The sequence below is a fragment of the Cryptomeria japonica genome, chromosome 8 (assembly GCF_030272615.1).
Source record: "Cryptomeria japonica chromosome 8, Sugi_1.0, whole genome shotgun sequence".
NCBI lineage: Eukaryota > Viridiplantae > Streptophyta > Pinopsida > Cupressales > Cupressaceae > Cryptomeria > Cryptomeria japonica.
The window spans coordinates 256,691,343-256,708,251 of NC_081412.1; the positions used below are offsets into that span (position 1 = coordinate 256,691,343).

The following is a 16,909-nucleotide window of genomic DNA, read 5'->3' on the forward strand; positions in this document are numbered from 1 at the left end:
TGCTTGGCATGATCACAAGGAGGATTTCAGACTTTTGAAGGAGAAGGAGCAAAGGAAGTACATCGGACTTTCCAGGTGTCAATGGAAGAAAATTGGACTTCTGAAGTGGCAATGGAAGTCGTCTTAAATTGTTATCTCCAGCTTGCTCTCATCAAAATCTTGATTCGATCATAAGCCCAAACTTTATGTCAATCATTCATGTTTATGAGCAAAGGAAAGGTTGTGATCGTGACAAGGCAAAAGAAATGTCCAAGACTCTTGCTCCATTTGCTTAAGCTCTTCCCCTTACTATAAGAATATTAAAGCATCACCATCAATTATCTCTCAAAACAACTCTTTGTGTACAGATCAATCCTCTAAGGGATCAAAAGAAATGTGTTCTAGGCCAGATCGATGCTTGGAAGGATCAAAGACATCGCTTAGCAAAGGAAGTAATTCGTGATTCCTAGAGAGCAAAGGAAATTTTTCGGACTTTTGAATGGTCAAAGGAAGTTTTTTGGACTTTTTGGAGGGCAAAGGAAGTTTTTCGGACTTTTTGGAGGGCAAAGGAAGTTATTCAGACTTTTGAAGAGTCAAAGGAAGTGATCCATACTCAATTGAATTTCCATCCAAGGAACTTGCCTCTCAAACCTCCTTGCCTACCCTATTCAGATTGACACCATTGAAACCTCCTTTTCACCTCTTGCCATCCAAAGATGATGATCAAACGAAGTGATCATCATAAATCGGTTCAAATTGCTCTATTGCAAGGATTGGATCGCTGCAAAATACATCAAATGCTCATCCTTGATAAAAAGGGTTTCTATGTTGATTGGGGCTTCTATGAAGTCAAAGGAAGTGATCAATGCCTTGGAAGGGCAAAGGAAGTGATTGTCAATGCTTGGCAAAGGAAGTGATTGTCAATGCCAAGGAAGGGCAAAGGAAGTGACTGTCGATGCCTTGGTTGCTGATCTAGGCAATCAAAGGAAATTTTCATGCCTTAGCTAAATTTAGCATTTCATCCCTAGTTTTGCAAGCAAAAGATGAGTCATTCATTTCCTAAGCCTTGACAACTGACTGACTTCACTTCATCCTAAAGATAGAGATTTAACCTGATTTCCTCCTGGCCACTTGAGAAACTACACCTCTTCAACACAAAGGTTAATAGCAAAAGACTTTACTACTATCCTAGAAAGCAAAAAAAAAGTGGGGGTCCCCATTTGCAATGAGGTGATGTGTGAATAAGTCACAACACCATCATGTACTTTAACCATCAAAACTTTTCTTGCTTGGCACCTAACTGTCATATGAACAATAGGAGTGACTATCATCTCTTTAGTAATATTAAAGGAGAAAACATGTCTTAATTCAAAACATAGTCCTAAGGAGTTTTTACAAGTCATGCTCAGTATGTAGACATGTCCTTAACAGATTAGAACTTGTATATCATATCTCCAAAGCTCGATTTCATTGTATCAAGGCCCATGGTGTATCAAATGACATTTATGTCAAGTATAATGTTTATACACCATGCAATGTATAAAACATCTATCCTAAATATTTTGTGTTAGATGATCTTTTACATGGAAGAAACCATAAACGTCTAAACTTATCACCTCAACAAGCGCTTCATCTTGAGTTATAGAGAACTTTACATCAAGTAGAAGGCAAGCAAGTATTAGCCACTATTTAACTTATGTCCACAGTGAAAGTCTTGCACATAGGAAGATTGTCCACTAAAGCAATACAATCAAGAAGAACATCACATCTAAGGATGTGTGTTATGTTTCTAATCCTCATCTTAGTATGTGGAAAGACTCACCCTCGCTTAGACTCACAAAGATATCCAATGTGCAAACAGATGGCCAACCTAATCAGTTTTTGCAAATTACAATACAATTGGTACTATTACAAGATGGCTTTGATCCTTTTCTCTGGAAGAAGAGAGAAAACTTGTCTTAAATTAAACCTTGCCAATTTCTAATTATTGGTTATAACTCACATTCGAATTAAAGGAGAAAACATGTCTTAATTCGAATCTACAACTTATGATAATATTAGAGTAGCATAGCAAAAGGTGGATTACGAATTAGACTCCATGATCATTCAGCTATTGCTTGAGGACAAGCAATTTCGGGAAGGGCGGACTGTCATGCCCTGCCTAAGGTTAGGATTTTATAAATAGAAAACACAACACTAAGCCTAGAGCTGACTAGAAATAAATATAATAATAATAAATAAGTAATTTTAGACCATCAACTGACAAAAGGATGCCGACCTAGATTAATTTCTTCAAGGAGCTGACCTAGGGTTTTGATAAGTCAAGTGCAACAATATAGAAGTTTAAATAAGGGGTGATCACTATATAATTAAGGCCAACCATGATAAGGAGAGCAGCGATTATGTAGCAATTAATGTGAAAAAGAACCTTGGCCAACTTCCTTCTTCATAATGCAATTTGTATATATAAATAAGGGCAGCGGTCAGTTGGAAGGGACACACCACTTGTATATATATATATATATATATATATATATATATATATATATCCAGCAGATCAGCCGCTCAAAAAGGATCAGAATTCATTATATACAGTTTGCACTCATCCAAAGGTATCGAACAGGGACAAGAACCTGAGATCTGATCTATAAAGGCAGTAATAATTTGAGTTTATTAAGTTGATCGAATAACAAAGAGAGACAAAAACAGATTGATAAATTAAGGAAAGAAATCTGCAATTCAGAATACAGCCATACTTGATCTAGTAAATATTGTGGTGTGCATGGATATATGCTTGATATACAAGCTTAATGTATGCAGCATGATAATGTTTTTATGCATAATTCCTCACATATTAATATAGGCCATTATATGTATGCAGCATAACAATATATTTAATACTTAACTTGTCATATATTGGATATAGGCAACAATGTGGAATATCTAGATTCCTAGTCTATTGCTGCAATCTATCATGCCAAGGTTAGTAAGGGAATAAAAGAAGGCAGAAACTGATATGAGGTCCTCTTCTAAGTACACCACCTCATGGTGGATTGCTAGCGGCCTACCACATGAGGCCAAGGGGGGCAAGGTCGATTTTTGGAATGGATTAAACAAGTCTCAATCATTGGAGGGTGATGGTTGAATAGGTGGCACGAATAGGAAGGATAGATACAAGCTTCCCCACTAAGCGCATTTAGTGTCTCCTTTTATGATTACCCTAAATTTTGCCGTAGAATCACAAGTTCGATTAAAGAAGAAGTGTCATATAGTTAGAATTTTAACTTTACCAATAAATATGTCTTTAGCAAGATAAAACCCTGGAGCAGGCCCTGCAATCATGTTAGATAACTTATAATTCTTTCAATATTTCAATAAGGGTTAGGGTAACATATAAATGCATAAATATTATTAATCATTCCAATCTAATTGAAGAAGACAAGAATTAATAGTTTCATTCCCATAATCCACCATTATAGGGGCTGGAGAGGAAGCATGTTAGGGTGCCTTAATTTCACTACATCTAAGCCCAAGAGCGTGGAGTATCCATCTCAATCTCTTGGTACCAAGTGGCAGGAACCCTTGTCCATCTAGGATGAGGTGAGCTATGTATAAGGGGAAGACACACTTGCTCTCCTAAGCATTACTCCTCAATAAGATGCCCTAACTTCACAACATCTAAGCCCAAGAGCGTGGAGTATCCATGCTTGACCTCTTGGTCCCAAGTGGTAGGAACTCTTGTCCATCCTGCATGAGGTCGGCTACCTAGAAGGGGAAGACACACCTACTGACCTTATTGAGGTCCTCCCTAATTTTTACATGGTGGTTCATAGGAGGTTTCAATAAATAAATGATTAATCACTATAATAAAGGATATATATAGATCATATATGCAATCACAAAATATTAATAGATTATCTATTTTTCATTTTTTTTAATCATTAAATAGCAGCTATGGGGCTACACCCTTATTAATATTGTATAAAAAATTACATAAAGGATCACAATAATCCAACAACCCGTTAATGGGTCAAAACAACAAAAAAACCAGCTGCCATATCAAGAATGTGCTCCACGTTTGTCATGGGAGCAACGTTGCATGTTAAAAGTCACTTCATTTTTCTTCTTTTTCCTTTGCACAATGTCCAATTTTCTTCAGAAATTCCATCACACTGGCCTCCATTCAGGTTCCCTATGGAGTTTTCTTCACCTTTCAAGGATGAAACATTTGAGCTCTCCACATTCCCAGTCGTTCTCAAGCACGGTGGTGAAGTAGATTTTATATGATCATTCCTTGTAGGAGCAATTGGAGTTTTTGGAGTTTACTGTGATTGATATGATGAGAGCATGAGGGCTTCATCCTTGGACAACATCTTAGAGGCATTTACACCAGTTGTATCTTTCCCATCCGACACATCCTTTTCAACTGAGTAATGGTGGGGGGAAACATCCTTCCACCAAGTAGCCTTGCTATCAAATCTTTGCTTAACACATTGGGCCGCAACATGTCTTGTATTAAAATATTTGCAACACCTAAAGGGGATACCTTTATAGTCAATGATTTGATTCCAGCTACCTTGCTTGGTGCAAAGAGAGATCTCAGCAGAGAGCTCCTTGTTTGTATTAATCTCAACCAAAATTCGAGCATAGGTGGTATGAAAATACTTTGAAGACTCCTTATCAACCCCCAAAAATTTCCCTAGTGAATTTCCAATAGCTTTGAAACAAGATTCAAACTAAAAATGCAAAGGAAGATTCGACAATCTTACCTAGATTGGAATTCTCGTGAAAGATTCAGTAGTTGGATTGAACGAAGGGTTCCAAGGTTTCAATATTAACAGGTGCTCATTGCAATCCCATTGATATTCCCTCAAAACCTTACGACAATCTTTGACCTTATCAAAAACCACAACAAAAAAAATTCCGCGCACAAGGGTAGATCTAGATATCACCAAGCTGAATGGGGTGCCAAGTTGTTGAAATCCATTGATGTAATTCTGCCAAACTCAGCCAATGTCCTCTAAATCTGCCAATTAGGCTATCTTTGGTAAAAAAGTTTACATTGTTGTTCACCTCTTGTAAAATGTCTTTGCCCAATGTAACCTTTTGAGCCTGTTTAGTAGGCTTAGCCCTAGGATGAATCCCTTGTGGATCAGAAGAAAGGAAGCTACCAAATCGCTCTCACATACTCACAATAATTACTACCTTGCCCAATTGGAGGCCTGTCGAACAAGGGTTGCAGGAGGCCAAGCAACATTGCTTTTATTGAACTTGTGATTCTAGGGAAAAATTTAGGGTAATTCCCAAAAGGGCACATTACGAGACACAAGCAAATATCATGGCTACATCATCATTTAGGACCCATCTTAGATGCTAGTGCATGACTTGTTGTGACGTCGGGATGAGTAATGCAACCTCCTTTGAGCCATAGTCTTATAATTTTAGTTTTGATATTTGTTTTGATGCCATGGATTTCATATTCGATGAGTTTTGTATACATCTGACAATATTTATATATCCAAGTGTGTTATTTCCTTTAGCTACAACTTGTGTTTATACTTATGTGATCGATCATCGATGTATACTTGTGTATGCGATCATATTACCTTCTATTTGATGATGTTATTGTATCTTTAAGGTTTATTTATTAAAGGGTGCATGAAACAATTTTTAAATCCTTAAAATTCTCTAAATTTCTTGGGTTTTTAAATCGCCCGAGTCTTTGCCGTGGCTGGGGGTCGAGTCTGAGTTTGAGTAAAAAATCAGCTTGCTGAGTTTGGGTCTCATAACTATGATGTACACACTCTTTGCAATGAATCCACATCTCTTGTTGTCATGTTCAAGTAGAAATCCAAATATTGGTTCAAATTCTTTATGTACAAGATCTTAGCCAAGGCTCTACATCTTATATTGTTTGGAAAATTGAGCTACTTTAGTAATTTCCATTTTTGTGAAGATTTAGTCATGTAGCATTAAACTTCATGAAGTGGCCTAGTGCATCTTGTTGCTACCATTCAAATAGATTAAATTCCATAATAAATGAATATTTTCTTTAAACATTTCTATCGATGGTAACACTAGAAAGAGCACAAATAGATCTTCACAATTATACATCATGTTCCTATTCTTATCATCATAAACTTTAGTAACTTTCATTGGTAAGTTCTTCAACAAACTTTAAAATACAACTACCAAAAGACTTCCATAAACTACTTTATTTTTAGCCTTGATCTCTTGATACATTTTAAGTTTGAAGAAAATTTCATCCATGCTATTTGGCTTTGTCTAAATATCATCACTTTGATATCCACATCAAGTCATTATTTAATAAAGAATGGATCCTTAAGTAAATGCTATAATTTAGCTTCTCTTTGTTGCACATATGAATGCATTAATATGAGAAAAAATAATGGTTTTAATCTCTTTAGTTTTTTATAGCATTCAATAATTTAAGGCAAGTATGTCCTCGCATCCTTTCCTATGTTGAAATGAAAGTTTTAAAACAAGGTATAGACATCCATCGAAAGCATGGTGCAAGCATCCTAGTAGACGTGCATGCAAATGTGGAAACATTGAAAACACGTGTTACTGTGGGTAGAATGCCTCGTTAAATATGATCTCATGTATGCAAAAATGTGGAAACAAGGACAAGGTACGTAAATTGTTTAATAACCACCATGAGAGATGACATCTCATGGAACATAATGATCATTAGATATGCATATAATATACTTATTTAGAAGGCTTTAGAAAATAAAGTATACATAGAAATAAAAATCAATGACAAAGGATAAATGATTAATAGGAATGTACTTATTTGAATCTGTTGGAATTCTTATTGCTCACCTAAGACATAGATCAAATAACCAATTGTCTATATCATCAGAATCAAGCAACGCATCTCAAAGTAGCATCAAGATATATGGTATCTATTTCCCTCCATGGGTTGGGCCTTACAAATCAAGAGCTTGTTATTGTTGTGATCTTTATGATATGTAAGAATGTGATACATTGAACTGATAAAGACAAAGGTATAAAGTTTTCCTTCAAAGGTATCTTTATTTTCTACATTTGCTGCCACCCTTCAATGAAATATGCATGTCTATTATTGTGTATAACATGTTTTTTAACAACTTAATTATAATTAGTTGCAAAGTTCACGATGGCTGTCTCTCCTCCGCGCAACGGTCACTTCTCTCCTGCTCAGATTTTGAACGCTTATGTTCAGGCTCCTTCTCTACGCTCCCCCCCTGCTGTGGCTTGTGGTTTGGCTAGTGGTGTCTGCGCTGCTGAGGCTACTATTGCCCCTGCGACTGGTTTTGGGGGAATTGTTGCTGCTGAGGGTTTGGCTGGAAAATCCTCTACTGCTGTGGATGACCCTTCTGTTGTCAGAGCTGGTGTTGCTAGTGCCATCCCTATTGTTGTTGAGGCTACTGTTGCCCTTGCAACTGGTTTTGGGGGAACTATTGTTGCCGAGGGTTTGGATGGAAAATCCTCTGCTACTGTGGATGACCCTTCTGTTGTCAGGGTTGGTGTTGGTGCCAAGATCCCTATTGCTGGTGATCTTGTTCATCCCAAACCTCCTCCATTTCCTCCTGGTTGTAGCTTTGCTCGCGTGGCCAGAGCTGTTGCTCATCCCCACAAGCCATTTCGTCCTCTTCCCTGTGCCAAGACTTCCCCTGTTGTGGTCTGTGGCCAGGAGGTTGCGGAAAATGTTGAGTTTTATCAACGTAGTGCTTTGGTTTGCAGATTTTCTGGGTTCTGACCTTCTCTTCCGAACCTTCATTTCTGGGTGAGTGACTCATGGAAACCTTTAGCTGCTCATGACTTTGAGCTTTTTCCTTGTGCTAAAGGTTTTTTCATTGCTTCTTTTAATTCTACTCTTGATCAAGATTTGGTTTTGGGGAAGTTGTGGGCTTGGGGAGATCACTCTCTTTCTATTAAGCCCTGGACAACTTCCTTCAACCCCCTCACTGAACCTCTTACTGTACGTCCGGTTTGGGTTTGCCTCCCTAATCTTCCCCTCCATTTTTGGGAGCATTCTTGTTTTGAGGCCATCGGTAACTCTGTTGATAGCTTCTTGAAAGTTGATGATGCCACATCCTCCATGGGTCATTCAACCTTTGCCCGTCTGTTAATCAATATTGACATATCTCTGCCCCTCCCAAGGGATGTGGTTTTGATGGTTGGAGATAGGCCTTGGACTCAATTGGTGGATTATGAGGGCCTCCCCTTTCGCTGCTGAAGATGCTTTTCAACGGGTCACTTAGCTTTGGACTGTTCTCTCTCACGTCATAGAGGTGTTGCAACTTGGTGGAAGGATGTCACTGAAGATCATTTGACGGTTTATGCTTCTGAGTCTACTTTTGTTGACTCCTCCCTCGAGGATGCTGTCTCCCCCCGAGATGAGGTTCCCCTTACTGCTGATGAAGCCTTTGCTGATGTTGTGGACTCTTCTGCTCCTTTGGCTCCATCTTCTGTTGCTCCTGCTCCTCTGCCTCATTCTTCTCTTGGTGATTCTGCTCTTGTTGCTTTCCACAACAACAGTCTGTTGTTCTGCAGCAGCAGTCTGACAGTGTTTCTACGGGGTCCCCCCCGCCTGATTTTTTCCTAATGACAATGTTGCCTGGATGGTTGTTTGTCGCAGATGGAAGAGAAAATCTGCCTCCCTTTCCCAACCCCCCCTTTGTCAAGTTTTGGGTGTTTCTCCCCACTCTTGAGTTGGGGTGGGTTGTTGCAGGTTTGACAGGTGTTTGGCTATCTAACTTGTTAGTTTGGGGTTTGTACCCCTGGTTGGTTTGTTGCCACCTTTGGGCTGTTTTTAAATTTTGATAGTCTTTTGGCTATGTAAAGGGTCAGCACCCTAGTTAACGCTGCTTTTTTAATCAAAAACATGTGTTTTAACAAATAAAGAAAGAGAAATATAATTTATAAATGACTTGCTTTAGTGTGTTGAATATTGGTGTCATGTGACATGAATAGTTAAATTATCTAATTAATTAGTAGAAGCATATTGATTACATTGTTATAAAAAGAAATCAAATGGTTTGTCTTGAACAAATTGTCTAGAAGAAACAAATTATAAGGTTCAGCTTTTGCAATCAAAATTTTGAACAAGGAATTATCATGCAAGTATCTTTCTCATGATATTCCATTCTTCCATCCATCTTGTGATGGCTTACGGTTCACATAAGGACTAGAAAGTGTGGTCTGAAATACTAGTTTCTAAAATTTTGTCAGAACTTTAACCAGAAAAAACCCCATTACAACTTTCTTCATTTGCTTGAATTTAAAACATATCTATGCTAGTAAGTGAAATTTATACGTTTTCTTTTTCGTAGAGGCTAAGTTGATGAGCAAACAATTTTGTTGGCTTCTGTTTTGGGAAGTTGCACTATTTCACCAAATGCCTTCTTGGCTTTTGTACTAGAAACATTGGACAATGTTTTTGAAATCTTTGAAATTTGGTTTCCAGCCTTGATTTTCCAGTATAGATTTTTTTCTTGGTCTTATTTGATCTTGGCCATTGAATTAAATTGTTCTTGATTCAATGGTTTCTGGTTAGGATATTGCTTCTAGCTGCATGAAGCACTCACAGTTGATGGTTAGTAAAACTAATGAGCAATTAGCATTTATAGCTTGGTTAACAAATGCTACACTGCATCCCATGTTTTAATCAAATTGAATATGAATTTCATTTGTTTTTCTTTACTGCTGTGTTTTACATTTTGCTTTACCATTTCTTTTCATTTGTAAGGAAAAATGAAAAGAAATTTGCAAGGGAAACGTAAATCACAACAGTAAAAACTAAAATGATAAACTAGCCTTGCACAAACGCCGCTTTACCATTTCTTTTCATTTGTAAGGAAAAATGAAAAGAAATGTGCAAGGGAAATGTAAATCACAACAGTAAAATGATAAACTAGTATTGCACAAATGTCAATAGATTTTTTGACGGGTGGCCAGAGTAGATTTTTGTTGTCTCCAAGAGTACCTGACCTGCATTGTTCATCATCTAGCTCTCTTGGTTAGGTGTGCAACTCACTATCATATTCTAAATTTTGCAACATATGCTTCCATCCACAATGTAGGATACTTGACAGAGTCGTGCTTGGGTTTAACACTTATAATTTGGTAGCCGGAAATGTTTACGAGGGCTATTTTGAATGTATTTTAATCTATGCATCCGTGATTGATAGTTTTTAAGGCATTTATATATCTACATCTGTAAAGGTACAGATTTGGGGTATTGGGCTATGGGTATGGATATTCCTTTTTTACACATATTATAAGTTTAAAATTTAAGATAAACATTTTTTATTTTTGAAAATCTTCAGTTGATATTCTAAAAAATATATATATTTCACTGAAGAGGGATATCAAAGAAGATTCAGAATGCTGGAAAAAGAAACTACACAGTGGTTTCCAGTGAAAATATCAGATATTTAATCATCAGATCCTGAAAAAATAATAAAAGTTTTGAATTTACTTTTTATATTCAAAGGCTTTAAAAGGTAGTGGGCACCATGTTCTTTTCAGGGCTTGGAAAGAGAATATAAATATTTATTTTATTTTTCTATTTTTTTGAGGCACCTGTGAGATCTCTAGAGATGGTAGGAGACAGCTAGAGACATTCAGGGTGCCTCTAGGAGTACACAGGATACATTTTCTGGGATGTCGTGTTGCGTCTTTGAGATGCATTATTGTGTCAGGAGATGCATTGTCTCGGTATGCTGCTGAAATATTTAGCACAAATACAAAGAAAAATAATACGACACACACACATATATAAAAGCCTATCTGGCACTTCATTAGTTACTTTTGCTACATTTATTTACTGCTTACATATGCCCTAACTAGTTCTTTGGGCTAGGAGTGCAACTCAATAAAATATTCATTATGCATAGCTGAGAGGGCTGGGCTTAGGTTATCACTATTATCATTATATGTTGGCATCAAGAAGGATTTATGAGGGCTTCTTTTAAAACTATTATTTATTTATTTATTCCTGTTAGTTAATCTAGTAAGGCACCAATGTATCTATTTCTTGTCTTTATAGAGTCTGATTACTATAATCAAATTTGAAATTAGTGTCTTTTGACTGACAGGAGCCTTTTGTTAATATACCAGAAAATGTCATACGAGAAGCATTAAAGGTTTTGTTAGGTAAATTTTCTTTAGCAAAATTTGTCTCCACTGTCATCTAATAATTTTCTGTAAGATATTATTGTTCACATGATTTTTCTTTTTTATCTTCATGTGACACAGATGTTAGGAATCATCCTGTTCTGATTCATTGCAAGCGAGGAAAGGTAAAATATTATGCATCGCAGTTTATATTAGTTAAACCGAGAGAAACTATATGTTTCTATACATTCCCACTCTTACCGCTATCATTTGTGCAGCATCGTACTGGCTGCCTGGTAGGTTGCTTCAGAAAAGTACAGAGTTGGTGCTTATCATCAATTTTTAATGAATACCAGCGATATGCTGGATTGAAAGCAAGACACTTAGATCAACAATTTATCGATCTGTTTGATGCGTCCAGTTTTAAACGTTCAGGTTTCACATCATCACATTTTCCTGGTCCTCCTACATTACGATCATAAGTTGAATTATTTTCCACTGTTCATTTTTTAAAATATCTCAGAAACTTGAAGCTTTTGCATAATGTCATCGAACAATGTATTGTTTGAATACTATCATTCTCAGGAGGCCATATGTAATATGCAGCCCTTTAAACAATCCATTTTCAGTTGATTGGCTGTAGAGAAATTTATTTCATCTGGCACACTTGGCTTGATACAACAAAGAAGCCATTTTTTGATTCCACCTGACAATGTTTTATAATTAAAGATGAATCAATTTAAAAAAGAAGGTTTTTTATTTATTTATAACAAAGTTACCATAAATGGATTGTCAGACATGCCTGAATTGGAGCATTTTGTATATTGAATAATGAGTGATAGAAATTTGACTCAAAAACTATGCAGTTGAATCCTGGTAGAACATTATAACACTACAATGTCTCATTTACTACAAAAGGTAAATGCTCAATGCTCATGTGGAGAATGTAACTGTTTTTCTTTTCTCTTTCACGACAACGCACTTTTTGGTATTATCTTAGAGACATGCTCATGTTTGGAATTCAACCATTTTATTTTTTTTAACTTTATTTGAATCTCTCTATATTGCTTTAATTGGAAGGTTGAAATATCATCCTTTAAAATATAAAAGAGATGTGATACAGAATCTAGTCTGGTCGAAGTAGGCACTTTTTGTCTCTGTGCTCACATGGTCACTTAATAATTTTTTTACATTCTTATAGTTGATGTATATAGGTAGTGTGCAGATGATTAGGGTTAGGGTTAGGGTTAGGGGTGACTTGGATCTCTAATTGCTGGAAGGATCTATGAAGCTTTCATAATTATATTTATTGAAATATTGCATAGAATGTTTCATATTGATATTCATTTCTCAAGTGATTGTGATTTTAGATCTGTGGACTTATACTATTTTGAATAGAATGCGGGTACTTAAATTATCTGAAACACATGAAATTAATTCTTTGAAATATGTAATTTCCATTTCAATCCAACTTCACAAGATACTATAGAGAGTTTGCAACCCATGATTTTTGAGACATAATTTCTCTATTTTTATGGTAGAAATCAACAAGCCAAACAATTTATAATATTGTGCCACTTGAAAAGCTCAAATGACCCTTTATTTAAGAATTGAAAGCTATTTATGATTGGAAATAAGAACAAAAGAGCAAAGAAAGTTTTTTAACACAACACAAGTTTTTAATTCTAGAAAACCTATGGGATAAGGCAAAACGAGTTGAGATACAATTCCAAGTTCTCCTTACCACCACTTTTTTGTTCTTCTTACTATCATGCATGCCATTTACTTCTAGCTAAGGGAAACGACCAGGGCTTATATAGTGACAGCTTGGGGCCCACTACATGCCAACTAAAACATTGATATTTGGCATAAATTTTCTCCCTTTTTTTTTTCAAACTGGATTTATTATATGTAAAGAAAAGTGCATATTAATAAACTGTGTCCAATCAATGATATGGTGATTACTTTCTAGTTTCCCAAATATAGGTGAATTTAAATAGATATTTTTATTTCCATTACATAACCTCTTGTACAGAAATAATGATTTGACATGTATAAAGCCAAGGACGCGTCTATTCTGGCTCCAAAAGTGACCTATTGTACCAACGACATGCATCAACATACATGTTCGAGACATGCATAGCCCATGCATACCATGCCAATTTGGCACAGGCGTCGGACCCAGCGAAAATGACGTGGAGTTGTCTTGGACTCGGCTGTTTCAAATGTTGGGGCCCACACGAAACTACGTGGACATGCCGGAGGACGACTGATCGTGGGTTGCGGCTCGCGCTGATGTGTTGTGCCTAACACGCACATTAAAAGCCATAGAAAACAAACATCCGGTGGCAAGTGTTGATGGCCGCGTTCGGACGCCAAAACGGCAAGAAAAAGAGGGCGCGAGCTTCCAAACCGCGGTGGCTCCCTCCAGGTTCTCTCGTACGTGCTACTGACAGGTGGGTCCTTACTCAGTCAATCCATCAATCGCAGTCGTTCAGTGAAAAATCGACCATGTAGAACGTGTCATTAACACGTGTGTTATGAAAACCGTGGTACGTCGTGTACCGTTTCAGCAGAAAATCGACGCCATAGCTCCAAAATAGACCTTTCATATAGCGTGTTAGTGACAGGTTAGTCAATCGCAACCGTTAACTGCAAAATCGACGATGTAAAACGTGAGACTAACACGTGTGTTAGTCAATCCGTACTATCTTTTTGGAGCCAGAATAGACGCGTCCCGCCATTTTTTGCGGCCTCATGTGGAAAAAATCGCGACCATTCATTGAAAAATGGATGATGTAGAACTCACGCGTGTTAGGTGGACCGTACAACCGGACCTCCTGCCATTTTCTGCGTGTTGTGGAAAAAAGGAAGCATAATGGGATGGACTAATGCGCGATTAGATAAAGTCCAAAGCCCTCATTTGTTCAAGTGTTATGCTGTTTTTGAAGGCGTTTTTGAAGGCAAAGAAGGGTTTGAAGGAGGCAGCGAGGACTTAGTTTTCAAGGGCAGTCTGCGTTCATTTCTGAAGGTTAACAGGTATGTTGAGTAGCCGTTTTTTCTGGTTGTATACAGTTGGAAAATTTGCATGTTTTATTGTTTTGTTGAGTAGCTTTTCTTTCAGATTTGTATACGTTGTGCGAAAATTATATTGTTTTGTTTTGCTTTGGTTATTCTTGTTTTTTTGTAGCTTGAAATTATTCACGTTAGGGTTAGATATAGGGCTCGACACGTGTTTGCTGGCTCCAAAAAGCCGTTGTAAAACGCATGTTAGTATGTCTGTACTGTGGTTTTGCTGGGTGTTTGGTGTCTATTAGTATCTTTGTACTGTCGTTTTGGTCTGTCATTTCTGTTGCGCTTTTCGGTTATTGGCAAGACAATATTATGTTTTTGCCGGTTCTCCGATGTAACCGCCGTTGCCTTATTAATTTAATCGGCAAGAATAATGTCGATAGATCTGACCTTGGATCTCCATGCGTTGTTATCGGTTTTGCCGCTTCTGCAATGGATTTCCATGTGTTGTTAGTCGCGCAATAGCCGCGGCCTTGCCGACTCCGCCGTATGCACTGAGTAACACGCATATGCATTGTTATCGGTTTTGCCGCTTCTTCGATGGATTTCCATGCATTGTAAGTCGCGCAATAGCCGCGGCCTTGCTGACTCTGCCGTATACACTGAGTAACACGCGTACTCCTTGGGCGATTAACAATTAACAGTAATATTGAAACTATCTTCAAATGATTCAAATGAATATGTAGAAATACCCATATAAATTTGTAGTTAATTTTACACAGGGTTTTTTGTCTACTTTTTTTAATATGATTTACTATTTATTGCATAAAATAGTCTAAAATAACAAAAAAAGTGTCTGTTTTGGAGCTGTGGCCGAACGCGTAACCTATTTTGCAATTAGCAGCTGCGATTGAGTAACCTATCGCTAACACGCTGTTTTTGGTCCCTGTTTCCCTCCCGATAGCCGAAACATAGACCAATATGTCCCATCGGGTATCGACATAGTTCAATTTATGTCCCTCCAATGCCCCGATGAGTCCGCATTGTGAGCAAGTCCCCAACGTTATCGGCATAAATCACCCCGAAGAACTCCAAGCAACTCTCCATCCGCCTACATAGTCCTATCGGGACTCGGCATAGCATAAAATTGCTTCTTCCGATGTCCCGATGAGTCCTAATGCATGTTTACTTTATCGGTATAATTTACATCGATATCCTTGTAGATGCTTTTATCTTCATCGGGGGTCAGAATAGCCTTTTTCTATTCCTCCCGAAGTCTCGATCAGTGTCCGATGCACTTTTATGCTTAATACTTCCGAGTTTGTTTTATCGGTATAGGTAATACTGATGGTTCCGCCTTCCCCATTCTCCATGTCATACAGTGTCTTAGCGACAGGTTAGTCAATTTCAACCGCCTGTTACCGACAGGTTAGACAATCACAGAATGTTGGTCGCAATATGGACGATGTAAAATGGACTACTAACACGCCTTAATAGTCCTATCGGGACTCGGCATAGCATAAAACTGCTTCTTCTGGTGTCTCGATGAGTCCTAATGCATGTTTACTTTATCGATATAGTTTACACCGATATCCCCGCAAGTGCTGTTATCTTCATCGGGGGTTGGAATAGCCTTTTTCTATTCCTCCCAAAGTCCCAATCAGTCTCCGATGCACTTTTATGCTTAATGCTTCCGAGTTTGTTTTATCGGTATAGGTAATACCAATGGTTCCGCCTTCCCCATTCTCCATGTCATCGAGGATCGATATAACTATTTTTGCACTATCCTAATATGGCCGTTTTAAAAAAAAAAGCAAGACTAGTCTGATATGCCGGGTCCACCATCCTTTCGCTGCTTCGCGAAAGATAAACTCCACGCTATTTCACCCATCGAAATAACGCAGATCGTCGGATCCTTTTCAAGATGCACCTTCTTTACTTTCCATGTCATCCTCACCCTGGGCCCACTTCCCTTTCGCTGCTTCGCGACAGGTTAGTCAATCGCAACCACTAACTGCAGAATCGACGGTGTAAAACGCACGACTAACACGCGTGTTACTCATTACTGACCGGGTATCGGTATAGCAGACTGAGACCGCTCCCGATAGCCGAAACATAGTCCGATATGTCCCATTGGGTATCAGCATAGTTCAATTTATGTCCCTCTAATGCCCCGATGATCTCAATATACTTGTCCGCATTGTGAGCAAGTCCCCCGCATTATCGGCATAAATCACCCCGAAGAACTCCTAGCAACTCTCCATCCACCTACATAGTCCTATCGGGACTCGACATAGCATAAAATTGCTTCTTCTGATGTCCCGATGAGTCCTAATGCATGTTTACTTTATTGGTATAGTTTACATTGATATCCCCGCAGGTGCTTTTATCTTCATCGGGGGTCGGACTCGATATCTCTGATGCACTTTTATGCTTAATGCTTCCGAGTTTGTTTTATCAGTATAGGTAATACCGATGGTTCCGCCTTCCCCATTCTCCATGTCATATAGTCTTAGTGACAGGTTAGTCAATCTCAACCGCGCGTTACCGATAGGTTAGACAATCGCAGAATGTTGGTCGCAATATGGACGGTGTAAAATGGACTACTAACACGCCTTAATAGTCCTATCGGGACTCAACATAGCATAAAATTGCTTCTTCCGATCTCCCGATGAGTCCTAATGCATGTTTACTTTATCGGTATAGTTTACACCGATATCCCCGCAGGTGCTTTTATCTTCATCGGGGGTTGGAATAGCCTTTTTCTATTCCTCCTGAAGTCCCGATCAGT

At 38.0% G+C, this 16,909-nt stretch overlaps 1 protein-coding gene across 2 annotated transcripts in view; it reads left to right on the forward strand.

Annotated features, from left to right (window-relative positions):
- Positions 1-11,869, forward strand: part of LOC131059982 (tyrosine-protein phosphatase DSP1) — a 93,188-nt gene extending 81,319 nt beyond the window's left edge. The window contains exons 3-5 of one of the 2 annotated variants that reach the window (XM_057993055.2): positions 11,088-11,145; positions 11,248-11,291; positions 11,385-11,869. In XM_057993055.2, the coding sequence (XP_057849038.2) occupies positions 11,088-11,145; positions 11,248-11,291; positions 11,385-11,588 (306 nt within the window). In that variant the 3' untranslated portion in view covers positions 11,589-11,869. Of the gene's footprint in view, positions 1-11,087; positions 11,146-11,247 lie in introns of both variants that reach the window. The other variant, XM_059210020.1, reaches the window with a different exon arrangement.
- The last annotated feature ends 5,040 nt before the right edge of the window (positions 11,870-16,909 follow it).